This window comes from Hevea brasiliensis, chromosome 2 (genome assembly GCF_030052815.1).
Source record: "Hevea brasiliensis isolate MT/VB/25A 57/8 chromosome 2, ASM3005281v1, whole genome shotgun sequence".
Classification (NCBI taxonomy): domain Eukaryota; kingdom Viridiplantae; phylum Streptophyta; class Magnoliopsida; order Malpighiales; family Euphorbiaceae; genus Hevea; species Hevea brasiliensis.
Window position 1 is genome coordinate 121,532,451 of NC_079494.1, and position 12,847 is coordinate 121,545,297.

General features: G+C 35.3%; 3 protein-coding genes across 3 annotated transcripts; 1 reads left to right on the top strand and 2 right to left on the bottom strand.

Annotated features, from left to right (window-relative positions):
- Positions 1 to 381: 381 nt before the first annotated feature.
- On the bottom strand, positions 382 to 1,925 carry LOC110646349 (uncharacterized). Its single transcript, XM_021799768.2, has one exon. It carries the CDS (start codon positions 1,381 to 1,383, stop codon positions 493 to 495), a length of 891 nt encoding a protein of 296 aa, XP_021655460.2. The 5' UTR covers positions 1,384 to 1,925; the 3' UTR covers positions 382 to 492.
- Positions 1,926 to 3,149: 1,224 nt separating this feature from the next.
- LOC110646351 (protein CURVATURE THYLAKOID 1A, chloroplastic) lies at positions 3,150 to 5,316 on the top strand. The gene is made up of 5 exons (XM_021799769.2): positions 3,150 to 3,412; positions 4,089 to 4,186; positions 4,354 to 4,461; positions 4,544 to 4,615; positions 5,010 to 5,316. Exons 1-5 carry the CDS (start codon positions 3,247 to 3,249, stop codon positions 5,073 to 5,075), a joined length of 510 nt encoding a protein of 169 aa, XP_021655461.2. The 5' UTR covers positions 3,150 to 3,246; the 3' UTR covers positions 5,076 to 5,316.
- A 2,072-nt stretch (positions 5,317 to 7,388) lies between these two features.
- LOC110646348 (BTB/POZ domain-containing protein POB1) lies at positions 7,389 to 11,951 on the bottom strand. The gene is made up of 6 exons (XM_021799767.2): positions 11,441 to 11,951; positions 9,890 to 10,015; positions 9,542 to 9,663; positions 9,378 to 9,441; positions 8,787 to 9,066; positions 7,389 to 8,469 (listed from the first exon to the last, which is right to left on the bottom strand). Exons 1-6 carry the CDS (start codon positions 11,688 to 11,690, stop codon positions 7,656 to 7,658), a joined length of 1,656 nt encoding a protein of 551 aa, XP_021655459.1. The 5' UTR covers positions 11,691 to 11,951; the 3' UTR covers positions 7,389 to 7,655.
- Between the last annotated feature and the right edge of the window lie 896 nt (positions 11,952 to 12,847).

Below are 12,847 nucleotides of genomic sequence, written 5' to 3' on the forward strand. Positions count from 1 at the left end.
GAATTAGAATCAACAGCGCACTTTAGGTTGTTAATCTTCGCTGCACTTAGATTTTGCATTTAGCATAGGATCTGCCAATCACCAGAGTACTGGCTTTCTTGAATTATAAGCTGACAAAAGCTTCTGGGATCATGCTAACTCGAAAGACTTTGATTCATGTTTGTTGTACCTAGTGCCGACCTAATTATTCTCTTACGCTTCATTCCAATGAATGCTGCGTACTGTCACAAAGGCCAAGTTGTCTCCAGGCTCAAAACGTTCTTAATCAAAATTATCAGTGATGAAAGAAAAGAACGGCCATTGCATGAATTCAACATCCTCAGCAATCAAATTGCTACGACAATTGTGCGAGCATATGTCACAAATTACAAATAATGCTTCTTTGATCAATCCAAAAATCAGAACTTCTGTTAAATAATAATAATAATAATAATAATAATAATTGGATAAAGGGAGAACAAAAGAACATGGACAAAGAAACTGAAATGCAACTCAAGGAATGTCACCGTGCTCAAGGGCTGGCTGGGTCCTAACCATTGAAGCAGAAGGCATTTTACTCCTCCCAATCCATTTTGTGTCAAAAGCCACCCCTTTTTCTGATTCTCCTTCCATTTCTCTAATTTTCTTACTCCTCACTAGTTTATAGGCTGTGATCATAATCACCACCACCAAAACCAGTCCTATAAATCCAGCTGCAAATCCTATCACCCGCCAAGCCCAACTCTTTTTTTTCTTGCTTTCTGAAGAAGGAATAGCAATGGAAAAATGGCCATCGCCTTGTGTAAGGCATCTTCCCTCAGTTAAGTTCCTGAACTGGACCAAACCACCGTCATTAAATTTGACACATTTCAGTTCTGCATTGCCATTTTTTAATGCCCCAATCCCAGTATTGGGAAAACTGACTACAATGGGTGAACCCAGGGCGCTGAATTTGAGCGTTTCATTGCCTAATGCACTTAAATTTGAAGCATCATAAGCCACGAAACCAATAACAGGAGCAACTAAAGAATAATTAGGGACTTCGTAGTAATAAGAAGACCAATTCCCCAAGTTATGATATACAATAGCAACTCTCCTGCCAAATGGGAATGGAATAACCCTTGGTGGAATATAGAAGGAAGTAAAATTGACTCCTTTTTCCCACAAACTACTGCTTCTTAATCTAACAACTGAGGCTTGTATGCCAGAGAAATTTGCAGGCAGAGAAACATTTAACAGAGTACCTGTACGTCGCTTTACTAATGCTTCCATTGCGTAATTGTGAATCGATGCTTCTAAGGACTCAGGATCATGGCTTCTTGACCCATGAACCCTGGAAAACAACAAAAACCAGACAAAGAAGATGGTGTAGATGATGTGCGAGGTTCTTCTTTCACAACCCATCAAGATCTTCCCCCTTAAAACCAGCCTCAGGATTCACATGTTGCATTCAAACCATTAACCTATGCAGAGAAGGTATCAATGTATGACAATGACCCCAAATACAATTCGGAAAAGAAACAAAATAAGAAATGAGATCAGAAACGATCCTTCCAAGAATCACGATTTTGCAACAAATTATTGGAGCAGAACACAAGAATTAGTATTAGATGAATGGACGGACAATGTTTGAGCAGGTAAACCAAAATCACATTAGTTAAGGCAAGTGGTTTCAAGATAAGATCAAAGATTCTGAATTTCTTTTTTCCCAAATCACAAATGGGTTCGTCGAGATTATGTTTGGAAAGTTCCAATGAATAAGATTGAACTAGGCTGTGATGGGGATGGTCAGAGAAAATACAGCAAGAAAATTTGTGTCATGACAGGGAGGGTGTACTCATTTTTCTTCTTATTGATGGGGAGCCATGTTACTGGCGCCCAAGAAGATGGGATCTTTTTCGCTTTTCTGTTGTTTCATGGTTTTTTCTTTTTTCTTTCTTTCTTATACACCTATTATTTGATGATCAGAGCCAACCAGGTATTAGGGTGGAAGTGTCCCACAAGAGGTATTGCTGCTTCAAAAAATAGATCATTGGTTAACTTATTATTATGCAACTGATTTTGCAAAGGTCCAACCACTACATGTGTATGTCATTTAAGTTGCAATAATTATTAGATAAAATCATCATTTGATTACTTCTGTGCTGATGCAATTGCATATGAATATGTTGCGGGCTTCGCTTTTGAGTTTACATTTGGAGGGTTCTACGTTTGTTGCTGAAAAAAATGGCATTACTTGGTCAAAAAATGCAATTGAAAAAGCCTAAAACCTGAAGGACTTGTCAGTTATCAACCATAGCATAGAATGGGACTATATGGTTTATGGTTGTTCAATAAAAATATAATTTTTTTATTACAATTTACTGAAAGTCGAACTCGTGAATTCATAATTGAAATTCATATGAAATTACATAAATAAAAATTTTTTCCATTTGGAGTTTTATTATTATTATTATTATTGAAGAATATATTAATGAGATTTGGATATGATGAGTTTTGAAATTCATAAAAAAATTAATTGAAAAATATAAAATATAATCCATATATGTATATTTTTAGATGGAAGCCCATAAATTTCCCTCTACCATGTTTAAAGTACGGTTGTGGGATGCATCAACTTCATCTAATTTACACACTTAGTTGATTAGTTGGTTGTAATGCTCTCATTTTGTTCCTTCTAGAAGCTGCATTGGAATCCAAAGTATTTATTCGCTAATAAATTTAGATTTTTTTTTTATTGGATGAACTCAAATCAAATATTTTTTTTTTAAAATTCATATTCAAAATTCTACAATTTTAAAATAACTTTAATATCATTAAAATTAAAGTTTATTAATTAAATTTAAATTTAATTTATCATATAAGTAAAATTATGCTTTTTCATTTGTAAATTCTTTTTTTTTGCAAATAAAATATTTTTTCGTAGCAAAAAAACTATAGATCGGGCTACACAAGATTGGAACTCTAACTTGGGCCAAGGCCAGACCCACGAGATATATGCGCCAATGAGGGAATGAGCGCGCACCTCAAACTGAGATTGCAGATAGGGAATCAGCCAATCAAAATGCTTACCTTCTCCACGTGTCATCAGCAGAATGAGAGTCAGAAACTCGGCACAAAAATATCATCACTAGATAAATAAACAGACACACTCAAAACACGAATAAAATAAAATAAAATATAAATCATAAGTAAAACACACCGATCGAAGTGAAGAGGACAAAGGATAGGAGCAGAGCGTTTGGGCAGCCACACATCAATATCTAAATGGCAGCGACGGTTTATGCGGCGGCAGCATCCTCCTCTTCCATGGCAGCTACCACCGCCGCCTTCATTCCACCCGCCAGCAGAACCACACGCTGTTCGGCCTTGCCTTACCTCCCACCTCGCATATCATCCCAATCATTCCGCCCTTCCATAAAACAAGTGTCAGGTGCTGTTTGCTCTCACATTTATTTTATACTATAAATTGCTAGTATGTCATAATGTAAAGACAAAGAACCAAATTCCACTTCCTTCACTGAATAAACAAAAAAACATTGAAATTGGTAATATCTGTCTTGGGATTTTCCAGCTAGAACAAATGGCCTGGATAGGATAGCTGCAAATTGAGTATTTGGGGAAATGTTATGGAGAAATTAGATGATAATTAAGTAGGATTGATCGAAATTATGTGCTTTCTATTGCCTTTTGAGTTCTTTTTGGTGATTCATGTGGCATTGGTACCAGGGGGTTCAGAGTTGCCTAGGAAATTAGTTGAGTGTCCTTAGGAAATGCTTTTTTTTTTTTTTGGCTTACACTTGAATTCAAGATCTTGCTGCCAATAACTCTGATAGAAATCTGTTGTGAAAAACACTTGTACCAATTTGTTTCATGCTTCTTTATGTACGAGATTTTAGTGAGCAACACTAGCCTATATACATGGAATTATTAAGAAACGATTTTTCATGCGTCTGTTGTTTGTCTAGGATGAGAATCGCTCACTTGAGCTGCCTATTATTTCTATGCCAAGTACCTAAGTACGACTAGTGAGCATTTTGCTGCATTGTGTACAAATTACTTGAAAGTTTTCAATGTGTAAGTTTGGTGCTTCTTCTTGTCAAATATAGAGTCCCGCAGGTTCCCTCTCATTCAGATTAGGGCCTCTTCATCAGAAGAATCCACTTCTCTTGATGCTGGTGAGCTTTTCACAGACTTGAAGGCAAAGGTAAGAAACAAAGCTAGCCCATTGTATTGTTGAAAAGCTTGCTATTATTTGTAGAGTACTTTGTGAATTACCCTAGTTTATTTTCCAACTTTCCACTGTTCGCTGGTTGCTCTCTTTCTCCAGCCCTGCTTGGACTAAGATATTTATTGTTCGTTATTATTTACCAGTGGGATGCACTTGAAAACAAGTCTACGGTAATTCTCTATGGAGGTGGGGCCATAGTTGCTGTTTGGCTATCATCGATCCTTGTGGGAGCCATCAACTCAGTACCTTTGGTGGGTTTCATGTTTGAAACAAATATCAAGGCGATGGATGCTTTATTAGTTCACTAATTTTCTTATCTTTCTCTTCTTCCAGCTGCCCAAGATCATGGAGTTGGTTGGGCTTGGATATACTGGATGGTTTGTTTACAGATACCTTCTCTTCAAGGTAACCCAATATACGTACTTGGTCTCCTCTAATTTGCTCTTTCTACGCAAGTTGCAAGTCTTAGGTGAACCAGACGAAACAAATAAGCAGGCAATAGGAGCAAAATATATCCTTCCCTCTCCGTTCTGCATGTAGGAAGGCGAAAGCTTATTTTCCATTCTTAGGGTTTAAATTGCTATATGGCTTCTGTTTTCTGGAAATGGCTTTTAAGTTGAAACTGCAAAAGATACAGCTTCAGTCTCCAGCTAGTAGTTTAATCTACATGTTATCAGATTTTTATTAGTTTGAAAAATAGCAGAGCATAGCAATCGAAATTTAGAACCTTATTCTCTTTGATATGTATGAGACATTATAACCAGCATACTGCTAACAAATAATATATTTACTTGCTCAGTCAAGCAGAAAAGAACTGGCAACAGATATTGAAGCATTGAAGAAGAAGATTGCTGGAACTGAATAAACTCCACATGATTGAGCTACAAAACTTTTCCTCTAGCACGGATCTTTAATTTATTCAGTACTCTGCATCCTCGCTCTAAGACATATTTGCATTTTGTATTGTAGATTAGCAACCTGTATGAATCGTGCTCTTGTATTTCCCCTCTTCATCATTGTATTAAGGATCAGTAATATCTATGCAGTTTATGCAGCAATTACAATATTGCATATATGATCATAACCACATGCAGCATTTTCACTTCCTTGCATAATGTAATCAATGATGACTGGTTCCCATTAGGCATTACCAGGATAAATAAGACATATTCCTAGGGTCTCAAGTCTCAACCAGTGAATAGGAATGCAAAACTAGTAGCACTGATTTATATCTCTAGATTTTACACCATACACCCTTGTGATTTTCGAATTGCCCAAGTACAGATTAAGAAAACACAGTGGCAATTACGCTATGTTTGGAAGGAAGTTTTATAAAATAATGAGAGGTTTTGTAAGGTCCTAAAATCATATAACCTCCATTTGTAAGAGTTGATAAGTTTTTCTCTTTAAAACCTCTAAATACCTTCAAGAACTTTCACTTCCTCTCAAACAACAAAGAAGAATCTTACTGTAAAAAAACCTTGCTTTTAAAAACCCTTCCTGTACTCCAACTCAGGCTAAATGTAGGTAGGTGTGGCTGCCAAATTTTTCAGAACAGTAAACCTCAGTTTATTCACAATACCTGCTTGGCATCATCTTCCATCCATAGTTCTCTCAAGATATAAATTTTAAGCAGAATGATAACAGGAACAAAAAGCGAAATCAGTACCTATCAAGTTCGCCATACCAAATCGGCCAATGACCTAGATGCCTATTATTGCATCAAATTCATCATCCATAGTTATACTGATATAACATGTAATCATTTCAAAACATAATCATTGATCCCATCGGCAATCCCTTCGTTCAACCTAATGTTATCAGGCAACTCATTATAAGCCTTCAAGAGCCGAGCCTCATCAGGCATGTAATTGAGGATAATGTCAACCTTATCATCTTGGTAATCCCTAAGGCCGACGAGCATTATATCACCGGCGGCAATCCAAACCTTCTTATGCATCTTATTACAAGTGAATTTGTTTTAAATATTATTTTATTAATAAAATAAAATAAAATAAAATTACCGTTAAAATTGTAATCGAGAAAATTATTTTTTTTAAATATATTAATTAGAAAATATTAAAAAATAATAAAAAAATTAAATTTAATTAATTTTAATCATAAAAATATTAAAATTATTTTTTTAATAATATTTAAAATAATATTTTTATTTAAAAAAATAATTACATACACTGAAACTCAATTGTCCAATGCCAAATAGACCTTCAGTTGGCGTCGTAATTACAGAAAGAAAGGGAAGTCTAAGTCGGTGAAACGGTGAGTACTTTTTATGACGGTCTTATCCTTCTATATATAGAGGGATCGTTCGTCAGTGGGCTTGTCTCGTGGCCTGGAAAAACCCAATAACAATGTTACACCTCGCATTGTTGATAAAAAGTAGTGTTGATCATCACTCACTCCACACCATCTTTCTAAAATTGGATGTACGATAAGGAAGCCTTAGTTTGTTTTAAAAAATAATTTATATATAAAAAATATTTTTAAAAAATTAATAATATATATTTACATTCAGTATATATAAATATTTTTATATTTTAATAAAATTATAAATTTTTAAAAAATAAAAAATAATTCTCTTTTGAAATAATATAATTTTTATTAAAAATAATTTATTTTTTTTAATAAAGAAAATATTTTTCATTGTTACATTATTTTAATGTTTAAAAACTAAAAATTGTAAAAAATATTTTTTTAAAAAATATTTTCTATAAAATAAATAAAGCATAAATCCATTAAATAATCTCTCGTAAAATTGGAACAGAATCGTTTTTCATCATCATCATCATCAAATGGTTGGGATTGACCTTTCAAGCACCCGAGTGGCTAATACCTGCTGAATGTAAATTGGACTTGTAAATCTAGGCAGGTACAGGCTTGAGGTTAAAGTGAACGTAAGATTATTATGTGAAGTGACTGCACTCCCAATGTCCAAATAAAAGATGAAAAATTAAAAAAAGAAAGAAATCAACTGGAGAACATGCTGCAAGATTAAGTTGGAGCCTGAAGAACGGTAATCGAACAAACACAATTTTATACGGTGTAGACAAATCTGCATCCTATAATCAATATGCAAACTGCTTGGCACAGGAGTACCTGTGGATTCTAGGAAAATGCCAACACCAAGCAGCCACATTAACATCCAGAGGCCGAAATCAACTTACCACAAAAGCACTCAGCCATATGGCCCTCAAGTTGCATTTTTAACAATAAATAGGTCAGAACAAGAACCCAATTCCCTCCCAAGGATCCAACCGCATTTACATTTCCCTGCACATTGCCAGGAATAAAAGCAACATTTCTAGTTATGTTTCAACTTTCCAACCAAAACTAGCTTACTGCATAGTGCCTACTTAATACATTTCATACTTAGTTAAGGCTGTGAAAGAAAACAAGAGAGTTAGAGCTTCTAGAGCAGGAAGTTGCGTCAGTGCCTGATAGTGAGCTCAGCTCTAAGATGCAGTACACCATTTATAAAGTAAAGACTATCTTCAGCCATGAAGGAAGTCCATGGTATGGCAAATAAATTTCGGTAGCCAACTGCCTTGCCTCCAGTGAATGTGTAGTTCCCTTTGTATTTGCTGACAAACTCTTCAGTTGGCTTTGTCCTGGCCGCAAATTCATAATCCACAGCAAAGCTCACAGACCCTTTCTCCTGCATCCCCAAAAACAATCCAAAACAATGGAAAGAGCTTTGCTGATCCATGTTGCAATGTGCCGACAAGAAAAATCCTTGACCGCCAAGGTGGAATGCCTGAGAATACACCCGTCCAGATGGGAACAAATTTGCACACTCTTCCCTCTTCAAGTCCAGGTACACCACGCATTGCTGCCTAGGTAGTTCAAATTCTACCACCTTAACTGGCCTATACTTGTATGCACGCTCCACAAAACGACGATTCAAAGATGCAGACTCCTCTGCTGTGAGGGTTCGTTGGCGATGCGGGGCCTCAGCCTTGAAAAAAAGGGCCTCAAGCACAAGCTTGGATGCAACATCATGATCAAAGTCACTACATACTAAAACCTTCTTTAGCTTCCGGCAAGTCATGTAAGGGAAGCGAATGTACCGTGCTAGACGTGAACCCAGGACTTCACGGCGCTCCTCTGGTCTTGGGTACTGAGCCCTGGCCCACTTCAACACAAAATCATATACAGCATCTTCTGATGCAACCTGCAGATCATCACTAGACAAAATTGCCTCGATTCCAGCCAGGGGCAAAGACATAACATCTTCTTGGAACCTAGTCAATTTTAAAACAATAAAAAAGTAAGCCTCCAAAAAAAAGAAAAGATGCATAAAATCTGCCCAAGACACGGAAGAAAATGTAAGCTGAAAAATTGCTTGTGCTGCTACTGGCATCTATTAAAACTGCAGCTACCTATATTTGCATGCTGATAAGAACACCTAAAGTTTCTGGTCATAATTCACCAAACATCGCACTCTCCTCAGTAGTTAAAACTAGACATGAATTTTGAATGATGAATGAGATTAACACGCGCGTGCGCGCGCACACACACACACACACACAAATAAATAAAGAAAAGGAAGGAAGCTTACTTGGTTATGTCCCTATAACGAGATGCAAGGTATTGCTTGGCAGCATCAGTCAATGGTTGGACTGCTTCAGCCATTAAGACACTGGAGGGAAGCTCTAGATAAAGCAAAGCAGACTCTGGTGTCATAGCCATGTTACGCAATAGTCTGCTGCAATACCTCATGCATGAAGCAACCTCAAATTTATCAGCAGCCATCAGCACATCAAGCAAGCCAGGAGCTGTAGTATTAGATAAAGTACTGCTGTACATAAAATTCAGAAGGTCCATGAGGGCAGCCTCCTCTGTTGAAAAGAGGGGAAAACAGGAAAAAAGTTATATAACAATGTAAGAAAAACTTCATTCTGTTATACTGATTTATGACCAGATCATTTACTGTAACTGATTACTAAAAGTAAAACTGCATGTTACCAGGACAGTGTATGACTTTAAAGATGCATTCAACTACCAAAGTTAACAATTCTGTTTCAGCTTCAGCAGAAGGGGAAAAAAAAGAAAAAGAAAGAAAGACCAGGAGAACTAAAAATTTACTGATAACCCAAAGAAATATTTAAAATAAAGGATGGCAGTATCGGATGGTGGTATCTGCACATACCAGAGGCATTGATCCGTAGTGTCACATGCCGCTGCTCAGACTCTCTCATCCCATTTGAGAAGAGCTGCACCCCCAAAAAAAAGGGATGTATAAGAGACCAATCATACAGCCAAGAAATTTCAGAAAGCAGAGATGGACTTTTTGCCAAATTAAAGGACGTTCACCTTGTAGAAAAATGGACTTTTTGCTGCTAAGATGGGAGAGCTGATGTGTAATGTTTTAACTCTCACAACCGCAGAGCAATCCATGCTCCAGGCTGATTCATTACAATCTGCTGCTTCATCACCTAAAAGAGTGGTACCAAGCATAGTCAATTGATGCACAACAACATTATGGGAAAAGTAGAACAAGAGATTATGACACAACATGAATTCCAATCTCTACAAGACTACAACAGTAGTTAAATGACTGGTTCAGACGAGCAATAACAGGCAAAAATGTAATAAATAAATGCACACTGCAGAAATAAAAGATTCAATGCACTACGTTAAAATTTTGCACGGTAAAACTACCTGAAGGTGACTCTTCAATCATTGCCACTGCTTCCTCATCTTGATTTTCACAGCCCACACAACTTTCCATATCAGGTTGGTTACAACTTAAAATCTGCTCCTCAGCGCCTACAGAGACCTCCACAGCTGAAAGCACATTATGAACACTAAACACCATCAGTATTCACTAAGGCTAGAAAGAATAAAAACACAACAATGAAAAGCTACATGAAGGGAAAATTTCCATGTGTTATCAAAGAAGGCCATTGTTAGATCCATTTTATTAGTTTTGTTATCATCAAAATTACTTGGTCTTGCAACCTTGGATTCAGCACTTCAAATTATTATTGTTATATGTGCTAAGTTACTTGATAGATAATTTGAAGAGGTTTTTACATATGCTCTGTGGATAAACTAAGTTGTTGCATAGAGACTTAAGTTGTGTTGATTTAAGACATTGACTTTCCCTTTCATACCATAGTGCTATATTGTTTATAAAGTGAGAACTTGCTTGATTTTTAGTTGAAGTATTTAAGCCTTATTTATAAACCACTTTTACACACTTTAAAGAGCTAAACTTTCAATTTTTCATAAAGTTACAAACAATAGCTGAAAAATTGATAACAGTGACACAGTCCAATTCATCCCCCATCTTCAATGTATATTTTGGGAACAACAGGCACGCATGCTTCAAGTGTGCGCCAGAAAATCAAACTGAGAGATCAAATTTTTTGAGTTGTTCCAACTTCTACCAAACAAGTATGTGTCCACACGTGCAACCACACATGACACAAGATCCTAGGCCCAGGAGCACGGGTAAGAAATGCACAAAACACACACATGGAGATATTGAGATTTTCCAAAAATTCCTAGCTTTATAACTTCTTAAAGAACAACACATCACATAATTAATATCCAATATATTATGATCACTGACATCTAGGTACATAAAAGCACAAATGGGAGAGAAACAAATGAAAGTACAAAACTAGTTTTCTACACAATAGTGTACACACAAAATATTGCATCTCAACTCATCATACCCAACCCCCAACTACTTTAGTTATACGCAAGTTCCCAAGTTCCTCTTGGGCAACCTTGAAGAATGAATGGCATAGTTCATTATCCTATTCAGATTTCCCCAAGTCAGTTAACTGTAAAGTATTGAAAGGAAACATGCACGCTTCTTGTTCCTGAGACACAACTAAACGAAAAATATAGAGGTGAACATTTGATCCCTTTACAATTCCCGAGAAGCAGAAATGTGAAACCAAGTGAAATCAATTAACTCGGTCTCGTCAATTTCTTCTCAACAAACCATTAGGGAGGTAGGAACTCAATTTACTAATTGTAAAATTCCCTGTCACAGCTGACATGCAGAGACAGGAGCTTCAATAATAAAGATTTCTGAGGGTGATTAGGTTTCATTTCTTGAATTTTCTCAGCATCCAAGCAAAGTCCCAGAAGAAGCGAAAAGAAAAAAAATTAAAATAAAATCCCCAAAGATCATTTTCTTCAAATAACCTAAAAACTCATAGGCAACAAAAGAAAGGGACAAAAGGAAATACAAACCATTGTCCTTCTTGACATCTTCTCTCCTTCTCTTGCGGTGCCTAGCCCAATCGGCAATACTAGTGCACCCCTCGCCAAAAGACCTGTTATCAGGAGACTCACTCATAATCTCGATCCGAAGAAGCCGGTCGGAAAAATTAACATCATTAAAGGCGAAACCAAAATCTCCGTCTGAAGAAGAAGCCCCACGGGAATAGAGCGACTCCATATCCGTTCTGGGGTCGAAAAGATCCGAGTTCGAGCCTTTCATGGACTCTCTCCCAAAAATACAAGGAGAGGAAGTCAAACCCTAACAATCAGATAACCTGGCGTTATCTGAAAGCAAGAGAGCTTCTGCCGGTGTGGGAGGAAGGGGATGAAAGGGTTACGATTTCTGCAACAGAAACTATTATTTAAAGAGAAAAATTAGCACAACAGAACAGAAGAGGTTGATTTGTCTTGTGCGTTTTCAGTTTGCTTCCAATTCGGGTTGTAAATAATTGGCATTTTGGTTCTGTCATTTCCCATTAAAATTAAATTTTTGCAGTTTCAAGATGAGTAGTAATTTATTAAATTGTACTAAAAATTAAAATATTATATATTTTAATATAACATTTTAAGATAATACTTATAAAAAAATTAAAAAAGAAAATAATTTAATTTTTTAATATTTAAAATGATATTTTCCTGAAAATTATTTCTAATCTCACCTCAATGCTGATATTTTGTCGCATTTGTTTTTTTACTGCGTTCTTTTTTTTTCAATGATTTCTCACTAATTTTTTATTTAATTTATAATGAATATTAAATATTATTTTTTAAACAAAATAAATATGATTAAGTTTATTATATTTAAATAATCTCAATTTTTACATTAAAAATGAATAATTGAGATTTTATTTTATATGTAATATTTATTTTTTAAAAATTAAATTATTATTATTTTTATAAAATCATAACTATTTTAAATGTAATATGGTCTTTTTTTCACAAGCAAACCATTGATTAAATAAAATCTTTTTCAATAATAATATAAATAATAACATAAACCTTAAGTTGATTATAAGTCTTATAAGCCTCATTGATAAATAAAATTTATAGACAAATTAAGAAAATCTTATTTCAAATTTTCTTCATGAAAATTCAGTTCAAGGATTGTGAAGAATACAAACAAAAAAAAGCTGTAAATAAATAAAAAAAATACAGATATCTCATTTCTCCATGTTAAACTTAAATTTTTGTATGTTGCATGTAGCCTTATTAAGTAAGGATTTGTGTCACCATACACATACCAATTGTGAAAGGCATCTCACTCACTATTTAAATGATTTAACAAATTTACTAATAAAATGCATATTTTTTCCTCAGCATGATCCTATATTGAGACTCGACTGATTAATAAAAATATTAATTTTTTAAAATATTTTT